The sequence below is a fragment of the Penaeus monodon genome, chromosome 5 (genome assembly GCF_015228065.2).
Source record: "Penaeus monodon isolate SGIC_2016 chromosome 5, NSTDA_Pmon_1, whole genome shotgun sequence".
Lineage (NCBI taxonomy): Eukaryota > Metazoa > Arthropoda > Malacostraca > Decapoda > Penaeidae > Penaeus > Penaeus monodon.
Window position 1 is genome coordinate 8,453,094 of NC_051390.1, and position 22,723 is coordinate 8,475,816.

General features: G+C 35.5%; 5 protein-coding genes across 6 annotated transcripts; 1 reads left to right on the forward strand and 4 right to left on the reverse strand.

Annotated features, from left to right (window-relative positions):
* Positions 1 to 1,713: 1,713 nt before the first annotated feature.
* On the forward strand, positions 1,714 to 2,815 carry LOC119572923 (protein spaetzle 3-like). The gene is made up of 2 exons (XM_037919880.1): positions 1,714 to 1,775; positions 1,883 to 2,815. Exons 1-2 carry the CDS (start codon positions 1,761 to 1,763, stop codon positions 2,600 to 2,602), a joined length of 735 nt encoding a protein of 244 aa, XP_037775808.1. The 5' UTR covers positions 1,714 to 1,760; the 3' UTR covers positions 2,603 to 2,815.
* Positions 2,816 to 5,247: 2,432 nt separating this feature from the next.
* On the reverse strand, positions 5,248 to 6,342 carry LOC119572925 (protein spaetzle 3-like). Its single transcript, XM_037919882.1, has 2 exons — positions 6,298 to 6,342; positions 5,248 to 6,190 (listed from the first exon to the last, which is right to left on the reverse strand). Exons 1-2 carry the CDS (start codon positions 6,310 to 6,312, stop codon positions 5,471 to 5,473), a joined length of 735 nt encoding a protein of 244 aa, XP_037775810.1. The 5' UTR covers positions 6,313 to 6,342; the 3' UTR covers positions 5,248 to 5,470.
* A 2,628-nt stretch (positions 6,343 to 8,970) lies between these two features.
* LOC119572921 (neurotrophin 1-like) lies at positions 8,971 to 11,062 on the reverse strand. The gene is made up of 3 exons (XM_037919877.1): positions 11,014 to 11,062; positions 10,320 to 10,930; positions 8,971 to 9,224 (listed from the first exon to the last, which is right to left on the reverse strand). The coding sequence occupies exons 1-3, from the start codon at positions 11,029 to 11,031 to the stop codon at positions 9,101 to 9,103; spliced, it is 753 nt and encodes a 250-aa protein (XP_037775805.1). The 5' UTR covers positions 11,032 to 11,062; the 3' UTR covers positions 8,971 to 9,100.
* LOC119572919 (neurotrophin 1-like) lies at positions 9,025 to 15,310 on the reverse strand. Of its 2 annotated transcripts, none has more exons than XM_037919875.1 (2): positions 14,303 to 15,132; positions 9,025 to 9,074 (listed from the first exon to the last, which is right to left on the reverse strand). In XM_037919875.1, exon 1 carries the CDS (start codon positions 15,115 to 15,117, stop codon positions 14,329 to 14,331), a length of 789 nt encoding a protein of 262 aa, XP_037775803.1. In that variant the 5' UTR covers positions 15,118 to 15,132; the 3' UTR covers positions 9,025 to 9,074; positions 14,303 to 14,328. The 2 variants fall into 2 exon arrangements, with proteins under 2 accessions (XP_037775803.1, XP_037775804.1); XM_037919876.1 differs by lacking the exon at positions 9,025 to 9,074 and adding an exon at positions 15,234 to 15,310 and having other exon boundaries at positions 14,246 to 15,063.
* Positions 15,311 to 17,979: 2,669 nt separating this feature from the next.
* On the reverse strand, positions 17,980 to 18,375 carry LOC119573419 (neurotrophin 1-like). Its single transcript, XM_037920651.1, has one exon. The coding sequence runs from the start codon at positions 18,373 to 18,375 to the stop codon at positions 17,980 to 17,982; it is 396 nt and encodes a 131-aa protein (XP_037776579.1).
* Between the last annotated feature and the right edge of the window lie 4,348 nt (positions 18,376 to 22,723).

Below are 22,723 nucleotides of genomic sequence, written 5' to 3' on the forward strand. Positions count from 1 at the left end.
ATATATATATATATATATATATATATATATATATATTATATATATATATATATATTATATATCTTATGTATGTATGTATCTGTATGTATGTATGGGATCTGTATGCGTCGTGTGTATATTGTGTGTTGTATATATATATATATATATATATATATATATATATATATATATATGTTGTGTGTGTTGTGTGTTGTGTAGTGTGTGTGTGTGTGTGTGTGTGTGTGTGTGTGTGTGTGTGTTGTGTGTGTGTATGTGTGTGTGTGTGTGCGCGTGTGTGTGTGTTAGCATACATGCATATGAATATATATATATATATATATAATATATATATATATATATATATATACTGTACACATATACTTATATAAATGTATACGTACATAATTACATACATTACAGAGATCCACAGACTGATGGAAAATATACCTAAGTGAAAACCCATACTATTACATAGATATATATAGATACATTATCGATACAATCATAGATAAAAAAAAAGTATTAAATGGGATATATATATGTATACTGTTTATATATATACATATATACACATATATATATATATATATATATATATATATATATATATATATATATATATATATATATATATATATATATATATATCCATATAAGTATTTATGTGTTGTGTGTTCACGCGGACAAAAACACACACACATATATATGTATATGTACATATATACATGGATATTCGTATGTATAAATTTACATGGTATTGATGTTTATATAGTTCTTTGTGCTTTTTGCCCATATTATTCTATGTATACATTTAAATATGTGTTCACGTATGTATGGATATGTATATATATATATATATATATATATATATATATATATATATATATATATATATATATATATGTGTGTGTGTGTGTGTGTGTGTGTGTGTGTGTGTGTGTGTGTGTGTGTGTGTCTGTGTGTGTATGTGTGTGTGTGTGTGTACATATTACACGTATAGATGTATATATATATACACATTACACGTATAGATGTATGTATATACATATTACACGTATAGATGTATATATATACATATTACACGTATAGATGTGTATATATATATTCCTATATAATCATATGTACATGCACGGTCGGAGGTGGAGGGTGTAGAAGCAGTTGACCACATAAGACTTTATTTGCCCCCTTCAGGGTCTTGTTTGCCCCACACCCCAAAGGGCCACAATTTTAAATGAATTAAATTTAATAAATTACACCTTTATAAGTGCTATTATAGGATAAAAATGCCTTCAGAATATTTTTTTTTTTTCACTTCGCCTGTCTACCCTCTCTTGCCGCTCCCCCTCTATTGTATTTATATATTCATGTGATGTATACATACATATATGTGCACCTAGTATGTAGAAATTCATATGTATCCATACATACATCCACACCCACACCTGTCTACACACACATAAGTGTGCGTACACAGGTATATATATGCATATATATAAATGTGTTTTGTGGATTTGTGAGTGTGATTGTGTCTTGTCCACTTCTCTACTTCCAGGATAGAGGAAGAGGGGGGAAAGACTAGAAATTAGTTCGCTTGTCTGTGATGATAGGAAAATAATGGCGACAGAGTCAGGGAATAATGCACTTTCACGTTTTTCTAACCTTGGAGTCGCGCATCTTCATAGTGCGTGGGCGTGGCCAAACCATACTTGGAGTATATAAAATCGATGATAACGGATGGCCAACAGTAGAAGCGATTCTCGTATCTATCTGCTCATTTCACCATGGCTCTTACGTTGGTAGGTTGTGAGAAAATTACCAGTTAAAGATGTGTTCACTGTATTATATGAAGAATTACACTTTACGAAATGTTTGTTTTATTTTAATGTTAATCTTTGCTTTCCAGTCGGTTGTTCTTTTATGCGCCGGAGTCGTTCTGGGCTCTGTCCATCCCCCAGCATATGGCCATCACCCACAGCCCGCTTATGGTCATCATGCGCCTGCTTACGGTCATCATGCACCTGCCTACGCTCACCAGCATGCCTACGGCCACGGTTACTGCGACCCAACGGTTGCCCCAGCCTGCGCTGACAACTCCACTCTCTCCTACTGCTTGGAAGACACTGAGTATCCTGAATACGAGATTAAGGCTGCCATCACTGCCGATCACCTATTCGCCAAGAAGTACGCTGATGTCGCCGACCAGTCTGCTGACGACCTGGTAGATATGCTTACCAAGGATCAGGAGGAGGCCTTCGACTATTCTTACTACACTGGAGCTTCCACTGGGGACTCTCCCTACGATGCCACTCACTGGGGTGGTCCTGAGGGTTACATCTGTCCCTCCGAAGTGGTGTATGCCATGCCCAAACGTGCCCAGAACGTGGAGGGCAAGTGGCGCGTCATTGTCAACGACGTTCACTATTACAGCCAGACTGCTCGCCTCGAGACTTGTCTGTTCCCAGAGGCTGCTTGCCGCGCCCTAGCTCCTTGCTACCAGAGCCATTGCACCCAGAAGTCAGTGTACCACCGACTCCTTTCCTATGACCCATGTGACCCTTACAAGGGCCTCTTCATTGACATCTACAAGATGCCATCTGCCTGCTCCTGCCACCTTCCCGCTTAAAACGCCATGCCCATCAAGAAACCAACGACAACCCTTGTTAGCCTTTTAAGTGGAGGAGAATACCCACGTGACTGGAGAGCTGCTTTCTTCACGTACCATTAGTCATGCCAGGAACCGCCGAAACGCTCCCGCCGCTGCTCTCTCTCCCATCTTCAGCCATGTAAAATATAGAAGCGTCTGTTATAACATCTTTATAAACAAATAATTTTTGAACATGTCTATATGATTTCTTACTCCTTGACATATGTTATTTAATTATTACCTTAATAATCGTTAGAAAATAAGAACCAAGTAATGATAATTATAACACTAATTGCAGTTCTAATGATAATTATCATTAATATGCTTATCATAACAGTAATACCACTGACAATAAAAAATAGATAGGAAGAAGATTAAAAATAATTACTATTATAATCATAATAAGTATTAGAATATGAACAATAACAAAACCAGAATAACCGTAATAATGATAATGCTGATAATAATAATGATAATTACAATAATAACTGTAATAAAAACAATGACGGCAATGGTGTAATCACGAAAGTGATGATCATAAGGTTAAGAAAATTATGACGAAACTGGTAATGATAATAATAAAAACAGTAACGATAGAACCGTAATATTTTGAATTTACTAAATTTGGAGAAAAAAATAGTGACATAACAATATCATATACCAATGAATACATTAATGCTAACAATTATCAGTCTCATTATGGCGTTTTTATTGTTTTATAAGGAAAATCACAGTAATATTTAGTTGTGAGTATACTATTAAATAAGGAATTTAGGTAAAGTACAACAAGAGTTCACACATTACGATATTATAACTGTCCATGGATTGGTTTAATTTTCATTCAGAATAAAGACCCATTTTGTGTAACCTTTGAGCTTGCGTAATTATCTTATATATATATATATATATATATATATTATATATATATATATATATATATATATATACAATTGGTTATTTAAGTTTTTGTAAGTAACTCTTTTATGGGAACGCCATGAGGTAAAATAAAAGCAACGACAGTGATCACGCAAAAGTAAGCGCGCCTTTTCAGCCACACCTGTCACAGAGCACGGTGGTCACCTGCATTATCTTTTAGTGTATATCAGTAAAACTGAGAATTCGAATTTCATTAAGGGAATGGGAGTGAAACAGGAGTCGCCGTAATAGCGCATCTCTTTCCGATCTAAACTGTGAAAAGGAAGTGACACCTGAAGAAAATGAAAATTTATATCTTGTGCACATTATTGTAAATATGTGAATATTATCTGAATTATTGGTTATTCACTCACCTCCAATAATGCTAAAGAAAATGATGAATTACCTAAACAGTGGATGCTATTAAAAGAGCCTACTACAATAACAAAGGAAATCCATATTTCTCAATCTGTAACAGTTTTCACACTCCGGAGATGAATATAACTGTTAAATACTACAAAGTCACTGGGATACAAAGCATTTATAGCGACATCAAAGAATATGTGTGTTCTCCCCTTTTTAGTTGTTGTTTTTCATTTATATAATTATTTGCAAACACACACACACAGAATAGATAGATATGTGTGTTTTTGCGTGTGTGTATGTATCTTATTTATATTTATGCATATATGCAATGGATTTGTATATATAATTGTAAATATAGAATATATATATTATATACATGTATATATATATTTATGCATGCGTATGTGCATATGACATATATATATATATATATATATATATATATATATATATATATATATATATATATATATGTGTGTGTGTGTGTGTGTGTACATACGCATGTGTGGGTGTATACATACACATAGATATGTATATTTATGCATGTATGTATACTGATTTACACCCACCCACAAACCACACATGCAATACATATGTACTAGATCTGCATTCATACATATATATGTGTGTGATGTATATATATACATGTATTCCTGCATATATATGTATGTAAGATTGATATGATATGTATTTATATTATCATTTATGACCTTATATAACACGCCATATTGTGTGCCGTGTGTGTGTGTGTGAGTTGACACATTCTAATATATATATATATATATATATATATATATATATATATATATATATATATATATATATTCATATATGTTTCCTTGCGTATTTCTTTTCTCTGCCCTTTGTGTTTGATTACCAACATAATTTTTTACATAATTATCACCACGCAGACGTACACACACACACACACACACACACACACACACACACACACACACACACACACACATATATATATATATATATATATATATATATATATATATAATTTATATATATACATACATTTTATATATGTACATACATTTTATGTATGTATATATATATGCACACATACACACAGACATATTATTATCATTATTACTGTTATTCTTATTTTTTTTATTGTTCATCTTCTAATACTTATTATGATTATAATAGTAATTTTTAATCTTCTTCCTATCTTTTTTTTATTGCCAGTGGTATTATTATAAGCATCATAATGATAGTTATCATTTGAACTGCAATTAGTGCTATAATTATATTATTTGTTTCTTATTTTCTAACGATTATTAAGGTAATAATCAAATAACATATGTCAAGGAGTAAGAAATCATATAATGTTCAAAAATTTGTTTATAAAGATGTTACAACAGACGCTTCTATATTTTACATGGCTGAAGATGGGAGAGAGAGTAGCGGCGGGAGCGTTTCGGCGGTTCCTGGCATGACTAATGGTACGTGAAGAAAGCAGCTCTCCAGTCACGTGGGTATTCTCCTCCACTTTAAAGGCTAACAAGGGTTGTCGTTGGTTTCTTGATGGGCATGGCGTATTGTGGTGGCGTTTTAAGCGGGAAGGTGGCAGGAGCAGGCAGATGGCATCTTGTAGATGTCAATGAAGAGGCCCTTGTAAGGGTCACATGGGTCATAGGAAAGGAGTCGGTGGTACACTGACTTCTGGGTGCAATGACTCTGGTAGCAAGGAGCAAGAGCGCGGCAAGCAGACTCTGGGAACAGACAAGTCTCGAGGCGGGCAGTCTGGCTGTAATAGTGAACATCGTTGACAATGACGCGCCACTTGCCGTCCACATTCTGGGCACGTTTGGGCATGGCATATACCACTTCGGAGGGACAGATGTAACCCTCAGGACCAGCCCAGTGAGTGGCATCGTAGGGAGAGTCCCCAGTGGAAGCCCCAGTGTAGTAAGAATAGTCGAAGGCCTCCTCCTGATCCTTGGTAAGCATATCTACCAGGTCGTCAGCAGACTGGTCGGCTACATCAGCGTACTTCTTGGCGAACAGGTGATCGGCAGTGATGGCAGCCTTAATCTCGTATTCAGGATACTCAGTGTCTTCCAAGCAGTAGGAGAGAGTGGAGTTGTCAGCGCAGGCTGGGGCAACCGTTGGGTCGCAGTAACCGTGGCCGTAGGCATGCTGGTGAGCGTAGGCAGGTGCATGATGACCGTAAGCAGGCACATGATGACCATAAGCGGGCTGTGGGTGATGGCCATATGCTGGGGGATGGACAGAGCCCAGAACGACTCCGGCGCATAAAAGAACAACCGACTGGAAAGCAAAGATTATCATTAAAATAAAACAAACATTACGTAAGGTGTAATTCTTCATATAATACAGTGAACACATCTTTAACTGGCAGTTTTGTCAAAACCTACCAACGTAAGAGCCATGGTGAAATGAGCAGATAGATACGAGAATCGTTTGTACTATTGGCCACCCGTTATTTTCGATTTTATATACTCCAAGTATTGTTTGGCCACGCCCACGCACTATGAAGATGCGCGACTCCAAGGTTAGAAAAACGTGAAAGTGCATTATTTCCCTGACTCTGTCGCCATTATTTTCCCATCGTCACAGACAAGCGAACTAATTTCTAGCCTTTTCCCCCTCTTCTTCTATCCTGGAAGTAGAGAAGTGGACAAGACACACAATCACACTCACAAAGCCACAAAAACACATATTTATATATATGCATATATATACACATACGTGTGGTAGACAGGTGTGGGTGTAGATGTATGTATGGATACATATGAATTGTTACATACTAGGTGCACATATATATGTATACATTAAATATATATGTATACATATAAATATACATATAATGGAGGGGGGGAGTGGCAAGAGAGGGTAGACGGGTGAAGCGAAAAAAATCCTTATTCTGAAGGCCCTTTTATTCTATAATGACACGTATAAAGATCTAATTTATTAAAATTAATTAATTTAAAATTGTGGTCCTTCGGGTGATGGATAAACAAGACCCTGAGGGGGGCATATAGAGTCTTATGTGGGCAACTGCCTCTCCACCCCCACCTCCCATCGTTCATGTACATAAGATTATATAGGAATATAAATATACATCTATACGTGTAATACATATATATTTATTTTTATATATATATATATATATATATATATATATATATATATATATATAATACATTTATATATCCATACACACGTGAACACACACATATTTAAATGTATAAACACAATAATACAGGCACAGAAGCATAAAGAGTATATTCACACACACATATAGATATCTTAGAACTATATAAACATCTATACTATGTAATTTATATATACGAATATATATGTATATATGTACATACACATATATAAGTGTGTGTGTGTTTGCTTGTCCGCGTGAACACACACACACATATATATACATATATATGTATATATATGTATATATGTATATATAAACAGTATATATAGATATATATCCCATTAAATACTATTTCTTTATCTATTATTGTATTGATTATGTATTTATATATATCTATATAATAGTATGGGTTTTCATTGAGGTATATTATCTATCAGTTTGTGGATCTCTGTAATGTATGTAATTATGTACGTATACATTTATATAAGTATCTGTGTACAGTATATATATATATATATATATATATATATATATATATATATATATATATATATATATATATATATATATATATATGTTTATATTTACCAACACACATATACAGCATATGTAAGACAAACGCCGACACACGACACATACACACAAGACATATACAGACACACACACACACACACACACACACACACTACACACACATATATATATATATATATATATATCATAATAATATAATATAATAATATTACAAGCACGCGTACAACACAACTACACACACACACAGGCGCGCGCGCACACACACATACACACACACACATATATATATACTTTGATCCAGTACGTGTGAGCAGGTACCATTTAAAGCGGCGGAAGATGTGTATACTCTTAAATCCGATAATTTACCTGAGAGAAATGAGCTGGAAACTTTGGCAGGCTACGAGCGTGAATGACAGACCGATCAGTTTTGGGTCTTGCTGCTTGGGAAGCTCATGGTCGTTTGTGCTTACCGCATGCACCCAACCCCCTCCCATAGTGCCATGTTGTAACTCGTCCCTTTAGTGGCTAAGAAATTCAGGATAAACACTTTACAAGATAACTTTGTGAGCTATTGAGTGGGTCTATGTAGAGGAAAGATTAAACGGACCGGAGTGAATGAGGAAAAAGTCATCCACCTCATCGCCAAGTTCAAGGGGAATGGAAACCGCCACAGGGTAAGCGGCGATTGCCCCAAGCCCATGGTGCCCATTAGAATAACTGTAATATTCTGAAGACGGCAAGTTGGAGTGTTAACCAACTTTGACAGCCAGGGAAAGTAAGGAACAAAGCCTTAAACCCTTTGAATCAGTGAATGTTCACAGTATTCTGCAAGACAGAGAGGGCGTGCACCAAAGCACAGGCGACCGACCAAGGTGTGTGTATAATACAAATGTGTGTATGTATGTATCATATATTTATATTTACATAAACGTACTTGCATATATATATATATATATATATATATATATATATATATATATGTGTGTGTGTGTGTGTGTGTGTGTGTGTGTGTGTGTGTGTGTGTGTGTGTGTGTGTGTGTACACAATATGTAAATATGTATATATATTTATATGAATATATAGACGTACACAATATATATATATATATATATATATATATATACATATATGAGAGTGTCTTCCATCGCGATCTTATGGTTGATGAGAATGAATATCGATTTTTTTTCTGCTTACTCCTTATATACTTAATTCAGGTGTTGTTTGGAGATCATCAGATTAAAAGATATTTGAAAAGAAATACAAGAAAGCTTTAAAGGAATTCCAAATAAACCCCTATTGCAAAATCCTTCGAAATCAAAACGTAGTCAAACGAAATTAAAATTGTGTATTACGTACCTCTTGGTATGTACATTGGAAGGGAGATCGAAATCTAAAATACGTAAAATGTTTATTTTCATGTTTCACAAGAGAGGGGATTTTGATGGTATTTGAAATCAGTTATCATTTCTATCGATGTTACCACAGGAAGATGACCCTTATGTGACTTGAGATCAAGTGTTTGCTGATTAATGATCGATGGTGTAGGCACCCAAGAGACAAGCACAGCTGGCAAGAAGTTTGAATGTTTCGATGGCGAAGGGGAAATACTGATCATAGGGGTCGTAGACAAGGAAGCGGTGGTAGATGGATTTCTGCAGACACTTGGACTCGTAGCAGTCAGGCACCAGAGGACATTTTTTTTTTTTTTTTTTTTTTGCATATTGATGAAACTTGTATCCATTATATACATGGTGATTCGCCTGCGCACGTGACAACACACCCACACCAATATCCGTGTGTGAATGTATATGTATATTCGTGTATCTGTAAATATATCTTATAACATACTATAAACTCACCAAGAATCGTAAAGCCATGTCTGCACTCGCATTTCTCGGTGCCTTCGGATTATCGAGCCCATATACTTCAGGTATCGCTTGGCCACACCCACGCACTACGAAAATGCGCGACTTCAAGGTTAGAAAAGCGTGAAAGTGCATAGTTTCCTGAGTCTGTCGCCATTATTTCCCCGTTAATTACACACACACATGTATATGCATATCTATGCACAGACACACACATATATGTATATATATCCATATCTGTGCACACACACACACACACACACACATATATATATATCCGTATGCATACAATATATGTATATATATACATATGAGAATATCTTTCATCACGTTCATGATGTGAATGAAGATCGAAATTTTTTTCTGCTTACTGCTCATATGCATAAGTCAGCTGCTTGTAGATTTTAGATCACTTTAATAAGATATCTAAACAAATCAAAAATTTTAATGAATCCTAAATAAACGATTGCAATAGTCTATGCCAAACTAGACAAATATTAAGTATTCCGTACCTCATGAATTCAAAGATATTATGGAAAGGAGATTGAAATCTAGGATATGTAAAATATTTATTTTCATGTTTCACAAGAAGGGGATTTTGATGTCATTTGAAATCAGTTATCATTTCTGTCGGCGTTACCACAGCAAGATGACTAGAGATCAGCATTCTTCACGTACTCGAAGACATTCCATGGACGACATGCCTTGAACTTCTGTTCTGTGAACTTCTGTGGCTTGAGATCATGTGTTTGATGATTAATGATCGATGGTGTAGGCATCCAACAGACAAGCACAGCTGGCGGGAAGCTTGAATGTCTCGATGGCGAAGGGGAAATACTGATCATAGGGGTCGTAGACAAGGAAGCGGTGGTAGATGGATTTTTGCAGACACTTGGACTCGTAGCAGTCAGGCACCAGAGGACATGCATCGCCGGAAGTGAGACACTCTTCGATACGTGTAGTCTGAGTGAGAGTCTGATAATGGGCATCGATATTGTTTACAATGACACGCCATTTACCCTCGGTATTCTGGGCACGAAGGGGCCTGACGTAAGCGGTCTCTGATGGGCACAAGTAAGTTTCCTCATCCAGGGTGTTTGGTCGGTCCACAGACAGCTCGGTGTTGAGGTCGGCTACGTCAGCATAGAGGGAAAGGAGCTTCTCGTAGTGATACTCGGATGCGTGTTTGATCTCGTAGGTGGGATAATGGTCGTCTTGGAGGCACCATGATTTGGTTGTGTTGGCAGCACATTCTGGCACAGCAGGCTCGTGTTCATGCTCATAGGAAGGCTGTGGGTGATAAGCGGGAGCAGGGTGGTAGGCAGGTTGTGGATGATAGGAGGGCTGTGTGTGGTATGTAGGCTGATGGTGGTATGAAGTGCGTGCGTGGTGAGAGGAACTGTGATGACTAACAGCAGGAGCACCGCCGAGACTAATGCTGACGTGTGAGGTCTGGTCGGCCAGAACTGCGACCACCACAGACAACGAAACCTGCAACATAGAATATGGTAACATTTGCGCATAGGAATGAAACCTGTATCCATTATATACATGGTATTTCATTATGAACTCACCAAGTATCGTAAAGCCATTCTTGTACTCTCAGCTCTCGGTGCCTTCGAACTGTAGCGACCGTGATGATGGGCGTCTTTATATAGGGAGTAGTATCCCGCCACCTCGCCCACTACCCCCCCCCCCTCCCATACATAACCTAACGGTGAAAGTAATTACATTTGAATCGTAGATCATTATACGTACCCCCGTGATTGTAGTTTGTTTTACACTATATTATCCATATCTTAACAAAACACTCACGAAAAATTAATATGGAGTAAGAACAATTAGAAAAGGTAGAATTTCTGTAAGCAATATAGTGAAATATAGTGAAAGGTATCCTTGGGCCAGCTAGCCCTGTCGCAGAGAGAATAAGACGTTTTCCTATCTCTGCCCTATGTGTTTCGTTAGGAACATCGTTATTTCTTATATAAATTATCTCTCTCTATGTGTGTGTATGTGTGTGAGTATATTTCTGAGATACATCTTTCGTGAAATTGTGAAATTATTCATTCCCATTCATAACTTTTCTACTTTTGTCGCAATGATCACGGTTCATCAGACACACGTGTTTATAAATAAATGTATTTGTATATGTTTAGATACAGTATACACATATGTATATATATGCATAAATGCACACACACACACACACACACACACACACACACACATACACACACACACACACACACACACACTCACACATATTTATATATATGTATAGAGTTCCATATGTATGAATACGTATGTATACAGTATATATGTATGCATGCAGTACATATAAATACTATATACAAATACATATACTTGTATACAGTATATATTTGTAAACACATATCCATGTATTATGTATATGTATATATATATATATATATATATATATATATATATATATATATATATGTGTGTGTGTGTGTGTGTGTGTGTGTGTGTGTGTGTGCGTGTGTGTGTGTGTGTGTGTGTGTGTGTTTGTTTGTGCGGTTGGGTGGATGTGGATGTGTAAATCAGCATATATATGCGTGTGTATATATGCATATATATTCAAATATACATATACATATATATACAAATATATGTATATGTATATTTATCATATATATATACACGAATAGATATATATATACATATATACATATAAATCTATATGTATAAACATATATATATATATATATAAAAAAACATATATTATATGTATAAACATATATATATATATATATATATATATATATATATATATATATATATATATATATATATATATATATATATATATATATATATATATATATATGTATATATATATTCATGTATATATACAAAAAAAATGTGTATATATAAGTATACATATGTATATATACATATAATTATGTGGTATATATATTAATGTATACATACAAATAAATGTATATATATGGTATATGGTATATATACATATATATATATATATGAATATCTGGTGTGTGTGTGTTGTATGTGTGTGGTGTGTGTGTGTGTGTGTGTGTGTGTGTGTGTGTGTGTGTGTGTGTGTGTGTGTGTGTGTGTGTGTTGTGTGTGTGCGTGCAGGTGAGTAGGTATTTTAAAAAAAAAACTTATATACCTACACACACATATATATGAATATATAAATGTGTATGTGTGTGGTTTTGTAAATATATATACATATATATTCTGGATATCACTATACATTGTTTGTATCCCAGGGACTTCATACATTATTCTACTGTAGTGTGTGACTAAACTCACTTGTATATGTCTTCTATTCCCGTTTCGAAAATTTATGCATTCTTCACCTATTTCCATATCATATATTATATTCACAATTATTGTTACAATAGTTGTTCTTAAAGACAATAAAAAAATCATACCGAGAATGATAACTATTAACATTAACGTCTTGATTGCCATACATCATATCCTATTGATATGATAATAATAATGATGATGATAATAATGATAATAATAATAATAATAATAATAATAATAATAAAATAATGATAACAGTAATAATTTCGCAAAAGCATAATACTAGGTTCTGTTATTAGTATTATTATTTTTATTATTGTTATAGAAATCATTATAGTTATGTTAAAATAATCACATTCGTCATTACCACCACAATCATATTATTATTTAATTATTACAGTTATTGATATTAACCATCTTATTATTCCTTATCACTCTTTTTATCTTTATCATTGTAGTGTGTGTGTGCTGGTTCGTATGTGAAATAGCAAGTGTAAGTGTGTGTGTGTGTTTGTGTTTTTTTAAGTTAAAAAACGGTTTAATGTATAAGTTCTTCTATTCTGCACATAATCATTTAGGACATACTGGGAATATATACAGAATTCTACACATACCGATATCAGCGGCATACAAAATAAGCGGGCCCATAATTAGATTCAGGCGCCTAACCATCGTATTATTTTCGGCGTACTCCAATTCCCCTTCCATCAAGTAAGCAGTAGCAGCTCTTAAAATACTGTACCCAAAATGATAATAAATTTATTTGTTGTGCTCTTACTTTACTCTTGAATAAAGAATGACATTAATTAATATTTTGAAAACTTCATATAGGTATAGAAACATTATTCGTAACTGACAATTTTCCTAGAAAGAGATTCTTCGTAATAGTGATAATGATGATGAATGTAAATATCAAATTATCTGCTGACCAGGAGAAAACTTTTTATTTATTGTAAATATAAACCAAAACATAATATGAACTCACCAAGTATCGTAAAATTATCCTTGCACTGTCGGCTCTCGGTGCCTTCGAACTGTAGCGACCGTGATAAGCGTACTATATATAGGGAGCAGATTCGTATATTCCTAAAGGTATTCGCTGTTTCAGTACCCCACCATGTAATGGTTAACTATGAACTGATTATTATTTTTAAAATTTGATCACAGCTAATAGATTAAATGAATAATTGTTCAGCTTTCCTTACTTTGCGCATATGTACTTCCAAGGTCTTGACACGTACGTTAATACACGCCAGAAACTGTCTCCATAAAAATCCAAGTGATGTTCGGCGCTGAATTCAACCTTTGGCATATGAAATGGAAGATAAATCATCAGGTGCACTCTGCTAGCTCTCAACAATCGGGCAGCGTTGGTGTGTTAAAGAATCAAAACGTAGTCAAACGAAATAAGAATTAAGTATTACGTACCTCTTGATATGCATATTGGAAGGGAGATTGAAATCTAAAATACGTAAAATATTTATTTTTCATGTTTCACAAGAGAGGGGATTTTCATGGCATTTGAAATCAGTTATCATTTCTTTCGATGAAGATGACCCTTATGTGGCTTGAGATCAGGTGTTTGGTGATTAATGATCGATGGTGTAGGCATCCAAGAGACAAGCACAACTGGCAGGAAGCTTGAATGTTTCGATGGCAAAGGGGAAATACTGATCATAGGGGTCGTAGATAAGGAAACGGTGGTAGATGGATTTTTGCAGACACTTGGACTCGTAGCAGTCAGGCACTAGAGGACATGCATCGCCGGAAGTGAGACATTCTTCGATGCGTGTAGTCTGAGTGAGAGTCTGATAATGGGCATCGATATTGTTTACAACGACACGCCATTTTCCCTCGGTGTTCTGGGCACGAAGGGGCCTGACGTAAGCGGTCTCTGATGGGCACAAGTAAGTTTCCTCATCCAGTGTGTTTGGCCGGTCCACAGACAGTTCGGTGTTGAGTTCGGCTACGTCAGCATAGAGGGAGAGAAGCTTCTCATAGTGATACTCGGCTGCATGTTTGATCTCGTAGGTGGGATAATGGTCGTCTTGGAGGCACCATGATTTGGTTGTGTTGGCAGCACATTCTGGCACAGCAGGCTCGTGTCCATGCTCATAGGAAGGCTGTGGGTGATAAGCGGGAGCAGGGTGGTAGGAAGGTTGTGGATGATAGGAGGGTTGTGTGTGGTATGTAGGTTGATGGTGGTATGAAGTGCGTGCGTGATGAGAGGAACTGTGATGACTGACAGCAGGAGCACCACCAAGACTGATGCTGACGTGTGAGGTCTGGTCGGCCAGAACTGCGACCGCCAAAGTCAAAGAAACCTGAAACATAAAATATGGTAAACTTTTTTGCATATTGATGAAAATTGTATCCATGATGCACGATGATTCGCCTGCGCACGTAACAACACACCCACACCAATATCCGTGTGTGAATGTGTATATATATGCATGTATCTGCAAATGTTTCTTAGAACATAATATAAACTCACCAAGTATCGTAAAGCCATGTCTGCACTCTCAGTTCTCGGTGCCTTCGAATTATCGAGCCTATATACTCCAGGTATTGTTTGGCCACGCCCACGCACTACGAAGATGCGCGACTTCAAGGTTAGAAAAGTGTGAAAGTGCATCGTTTCCTGACTCTGTCGCCATTATTTCCCCATTAACACAGACACGCGAACTAAATTCTACACTCTTCCACTCCTCTCTTCTGGAAAGAGAGAAGTGAACAAGACACACATAGTTACATTCACAAAGGCACAAAGACATATTTACATATATATGCAAAATAATATATATATATATATATACACACCCATACGTGTGTGTGTAGACAGGTGTGGGTGTGGATGTTTGTATGGATACATTCATGAATTTTTGCATAGTATACATATATTTTTATACATCACATGCATAATCTATATATACATAGTTGCAAGGGATGGTAGATGAGCGAAGTGAACAAAAAATGAGAAAACTTCCTTATTCTGAAGGCATTTTCATGCTATAATGAGACTTATAACGGTGTAATTTATCAAAATTGATTTATTATAATTAGTTCGTTCCAGGGGGAGAGGGCAAGCTAGACTTTGAGGGGGGCAAATAAAGTCTTGGGTGGGCAACTGCCCCTCCTGCCCTCCACCCCCACCCAATTGATACCCCTGTATTATATATCATATATATATAGTATATCATGTATAAATATTATAATATATATAAGGTATAATCATAATCTAATATGATATATATAATATATATAATATATATATAATATATTATATATATATATAATATATATTATACACATACACCCCACATACACAACACACCACACACACACACACACACACACATATATATATATATATATATATATATATATATATATATATATATATATATATATATATATATATAAACAGTATATATAGATATACATCCCATTCAATACTATTTCTTTATCTATGTATAGAGAGATAATATATCCATATATATATTTAAACAGTGATATCGATTTTCATTTATTTCATTTATCACTCTATGATCTATGAATGTATGTATGTATTATGTACGTACACATTTATATAAATATCTGTGTACAATATATATATATATATATATATATTCATATGCATATATAGTAATATATATATATATACCAACAAATATAGAATATATAAGACAAACGCCGACACATGACACATACAAATACATATATATATACGCACATATCACACACACACACACATACACACACACACACACACACACACACACACACACACACACATATATATATATATATATATATATATATATATATATATATATATATATATATATACTTTGATCAAGTTCGTGTGGTCAAGCTACGATGACAGAGCGATCAGTTTTGGGTCTGGCAGCTTAGGAGGCTCATGGTCACGTGTGCTTACCACATGCACCCAACCCTCAGCAACACGTCAGCCGCCTTATCAGTTCAAGGACAAGTTCAAGGGGAAGGGAACCGCCACGGGGTAAGCGGCGGAAACATGCCCGAGGATGATTGTAATGGCCTGAAGCCGGCAGATGGAGTGTTAACCAACCCTGTCAACCAGGGAAGGTACGGAACAAAGCCCTTTTAGTCAACGGGTGTTCACACTATTTTGCAAGATGGTGAAGGCGTGCACCTTAGAATATATGTATATATACACGCGCGCGGCGGTATGTGTATATGTATAAATATATATGTATATATACATACATGCACATGTATATACATATATATGTATATATATGCATATTTATGTACACAGTATATAATTATATATATATATATATACATATATATATATATATATATATATATATACATATCTAAGTACAGAATATACACACACACACACACCACACACACACACACACACACACACACACACACACACACACACATATATATATATATATATATATATATATATATATATATATATATATATATATGCATATCTATGTACACACACATATATACTTATTTATATATATATACATATATACATATAAATGCATATCTGTGTACACACACACACACACACACACACACACACACACACACACACACACACACATATACATAATATATATATATATATATATATATATATATATATATATATATATATATATATATATATATATATATATATATATATACACATATATATACATACATTTACATATATGTATATATATATATATATATATATATATATATATATATATATATATATATATATATATGAAAGCACACAATCACACACACATGTGCATAATTCAGCTGTTTGTAGATTGTCATAGTAAAAAGGTATCTGTAAACAAATACAAGAAATAATTTAATGAATACTAAATAAACTAATGCAATAGCTTATACCAAACTCAACAAATATAAGTTTTACGTATTTTACATGAATTCAAAGATATAATGGAAAGGAGATTGAAATCTAAAATATGTAAAATATTTATTTTCATGTTTCACAAGAATGGGGATTTTGATGTCATTTGAAATCAGTTATCCTTTCTGTCGGCGCTACCACAGCAAGATGACTAGAGACCTGCATTCTTCACGTACTCGTAGACATTCCATGGACGATATGCCTTGAACTTCTGTTCCCTGGACGTTAATGATGTTGACATATTGTTGAATTCATATTGAGTTTATTTTCCCCCTTATGTGGCTTGAGATCATGTATTTGGTGATTAATGACCGATGGTGTAGGCACCAAAGAGACAAGCACAACTGGCGGGAAGCTTGAGTGTCTCGATGGCGAAGGGAAAGTACTGATCGTAGGGGTCGTAGATAAGGAAACGGTGGTAGATGGACTTCTGCAGACACTTGGACACGTAGCAGTCAGGCACCAGAGGACATGCATCGCCGGAAGTGAGACACTCTTCGATGCGTGTAGTCTGAGTGAGAGTCTGATAATGGGCATCGATATTGTTTACAACGACACGCCATTTTCCCTCAGTGTTCTGGGCACGAAGGGGCCTGACGTAAGCGGTCTCTAATGGACACAAATAAGCTTCCTCATCTAGGTTGTTTGGTCGGTCCACAGACAGAACATTCTGGCACAGCAGGCTCGTGTTCCTGCTCATAGGAAGGTTGTGGGTGATAAGCAGAAGCAGGGTGATATGAAGGCTGTGGATGGTAGGAAGAGTGTGTGTGGTAGGTAGGTTGGTGATGGTATGAAGGGCGCGCGGGATGAGAGGAACTGTGATGGCTGGCAGCAGAAGTACCACCGAGACTAAGGCTGACGTGTGAGGTCTGGTCGGTCTGAACTCCGACCGCCAAAGACAACGAAACCTAAGACAAAGGATATGTTATATATATATATATATATATATAGCATAATAATATATATATATTAGATAGTTTGTATCCATTTGATAATGGTATTAGTTTGGCCTATCAGTACCCACACCCTGCTCATCGTGGCTTATATATGTGATCTCTCAGAACTCATATATCCTCACTATTGATTGAACTCACCAAATATCGTAGAGCCATGCTTGTAACTATAGCTACCGTGATGATGGGAGTCTTTATGGAGGAAGCAGTATTCCTCCTCCCCGCCCCTTACTCCCCCAACTGAATAACCGAACTGTGACAGCAATTTTATTTTGATGTTCTACGTTCTCCCGTATTTGTAGTTTATTTTACACTACGTATATATCTCCAAGATAACAAAACATACAAGGAATTGAGTGCGGAACAGTTATGAAAGGTAGCATTTCTGGAAGCGATTAATTAGAGTGAAAGGTATCCTTGGGCCAGCCAGCCCTAGCGTGGAGAAATCAAGACGTGTTTCCCTTCTCTGTCCTTTGTGTTTGATCGTTGTTTCTGGACATTAATTTGGCAACAAACACACACACACACACACACACACACACATACACACACACACACACACACACACACACACACACACACACACACACATATTAAAATCTCCATTTTTGTGAAACATGAAAATAAATATTTCACATATTTTAGATTTCAATCTCCTTTCCATTATATCTTTGAATTCATGTGGTACGTAGAACTTATATTTGTTGAGTTTGGTATAAGCTATTGCAATAGTTATTTAGTATTCATTAAAATATTTCTTGAATTTGTTTACAGATACCTTTTTACTATGACAATCTACAAACAGCTGAATTATGCACATGAGTAGTATGCAGAAAAAAATCCATCTTCATTCACATCAGTTATATCAAGATCGCGATGGAAGATATATATATATATATATATATATATAATATTAGTATATATTGTATTAGATATATATATTATATATATCATATGCATAGATGTGTATATCGTGTGTGTGTTGTGTTTGTGTGCATATATATGCATATACATGTGTGTGTGTGTGTGTGTACACAGACATGCATTTATATGTATATATGTATATATATTTTGTATATACATAAGCATATATATGTGTGTGTGTGTACATAGATATGCATATACATGTATAATATAATATATATAGTATTATATTATATATATATTATAATTATTTATATACTGTTGTGTGTTGTGTGTGTGTGTGTTGTGTGTGTGCTGTGTGTGTGTGTGTAAATTCTTCTCACATCAAGATATACATACATATGTATATAATTATATACTGTGTACAGAAATATGCATATACATATACATATATATATATATATATATATATATATATATATATATATATATATTATATATATATATATAGTATATATATATGTATGTATGCATACCCCCGCCCGCGAGTGTGTGTGTGTGTATATATATATATATTATATATTTATATATATTATTATATATATAATAATTATATATATATATATAGTGGTATGGTGCATGCCTTCACCGTCTGGCAAAATAGTGTGAACACCCGCTGATTAAAAGTGTTTGGGGCTTTGTTCCGTACCTTCCCTGGCTGTCAGGGTTGGTTAACACTCCATCTGCCGGCTTCAGACCGTTACAATCATCCCCGGGCATGTTTCCGCCGCTTACTCCGTGGCGGTTCCCTTCCCCTTGAACTTGTAGTTGAACTGATAAGGCGGCTGACGTTTTCATCACACTTTCCGGTCCGTTTTCTAATCTCTTCAATACGCAGACCCACTTTATGGCACTTGGAGCTCATACAAAATTATCGTGGTCATTGCTCCTCTCGAAGTGATTGGTCACTAAAGGGACGAGTTACAGCATGATACTGTTGGTGAGGGTTGGGTGCACGTGGTAAGCACACGCGACCATGAGCCTCCCAAGCTGCCAGACCCTAAACTGATCGCTCTGTCATTCAAGCTCGTAGCCTGCCAAGGTCTTCAGCTCATTTCTCTCAAAATATGCACACTTTCCGCCGATTAAAATGGGACCTGACCACACGAGCTTGATCAAAGTATACATATGTGTGTATATGTGTGTGTATGTGTGTGTGTGAATGTGTGTGTGCGCGCGTGTCCTTACATGTGCGTTTATATATATATATTATAGTATATATATATATATACTATATATATATAATATATGGTATATATATATCTGTATGTGTCATGTGTCGATACTATATATGTTTGTTAGATACATTACATATATGCCATATTATATCTGCGTATATATGGTATACTATCATATTAACTATATATATAATATATAATATATGATATTATATATATCTATTTACAGAGATATTTATATAAATGGTACTAGACAATACATCATACATTACATAGATCCTAGTACTGATAAATGACATAATGAAAATCCATATCACTTTAAATACTTATATGGTTGAGTATATTCTTGTATACATAGAACAGAAATAGTATTGAAGGGATGTAATCTATATAACTGTTTATATATCTATATTAGTATCATTTACTATATATCATATATATATATATAAATGATTATAAATTATAATTATATATATTATATGTGTGTGTGTGTGTGTGTGTGAGTGTGTGTAATGTGTATGAATACATATATATACACATATTACATTTATATATATTCTTATACTGATATGTATACATGTATATATACAGGTGTGTCAATTCGGGTAGTTGCCCACCCAAGAATTTATTTGCCCCCCTCAAAGTCTAGCTTGCCACCCTTTCCCTGGAACGAACTAATTATAATAAATCAATTTTGATATATTACACCGTTATAAGTCGCATTATAGCATGAAAATGCCTTCAGAATAAGGAAGTTTTCTCTTTTTTTATTTCGCTCATCTACCATCCCTTGCCACTATGTATATATAGATTATGCATGTGATGTATAAAAATATATGTATACTATGCAAAAATTCATGAATGTATCCATACAAACATCCACACCCACACTTGTCTACACACACGTATGTGTGTGTATATATATACATATATATGTAAATATGTCTTTGTGGCCTTTAATGTATGAACTAGTGTGTCTGTTCAATTCTTACTTTTCCAGAAAGAGGAGTGTGAAGAGTGTAAGATTTAGTTCGCGTGTCTGTCATAATGGGGAAATAATGGCGACAGAGTCAGGAAACGGCCTTTCCTAACACTATTTCTAACCTTGAGTCGCGCATCTTCGTAGTGCGTGGGCGTGGCCAAACAATACCTGGAATATATATAGGCTCGATAATCCGAATGCACCGAGAACTGAGAGTGCAGACATGGCTTTACGATACTTGGTGAGTTTATATTATGTTCTAAGAAACATTTACAGATACATATATATATACATTCACACATGGATATTGGTGTGGGTGTGTTGTTACGTGCGCAGGGGAATCGTCATTTATATAGTGGATATAAGTTTCATCAATATGCAAAAAAAATTTACCATATTCTATGTTTCAGGTTTCTTTGACTTTGGCGGTCGCAGTTCTGGCCGACCAGACCTCACACGTCAGCATCAGTCTTGGTGGTGCTCCTGCTGTCAGTCATCACAGTTCCTCTCATCACGCACGCACTTCATACCACCATCAACCTACATACCACACCCAACCCTCCTATCATCCACAACCTCGCTATCACCTGCTTCCGCTTTCACACACGCCTTCCTATGAGCATGAACACGAACCTGCTGTGCCAGAATGTGCTGCTACCAACCAATCATGGTGCCTCCAAGACGACCACTATCCCACCTACGAGATCAAACATGCAGCCGAGTATCACTATGAGAAGCTCCTCTCCCTCTATGCTGACGTAGCCGACCTTAACACCGAGCTGTCTGTGGACCGACCAAATACCCTGATAGGAAACTACGTGTCCCATCGAGACCGCTTACGTCAGGCCTCTACGTGCCCTAGAACACGAGGGAAAATGGCGTGTCGTTGTAAACAATATCGATGCCCATTATCAGACTCTCCGATCAGACTACATCGTATGCGAAGAGTGTCTTCGGCACCCGGATGGCATTGTCCTCGGTGCCTGACTGCTACGAGTCCAAGTGTCTGCA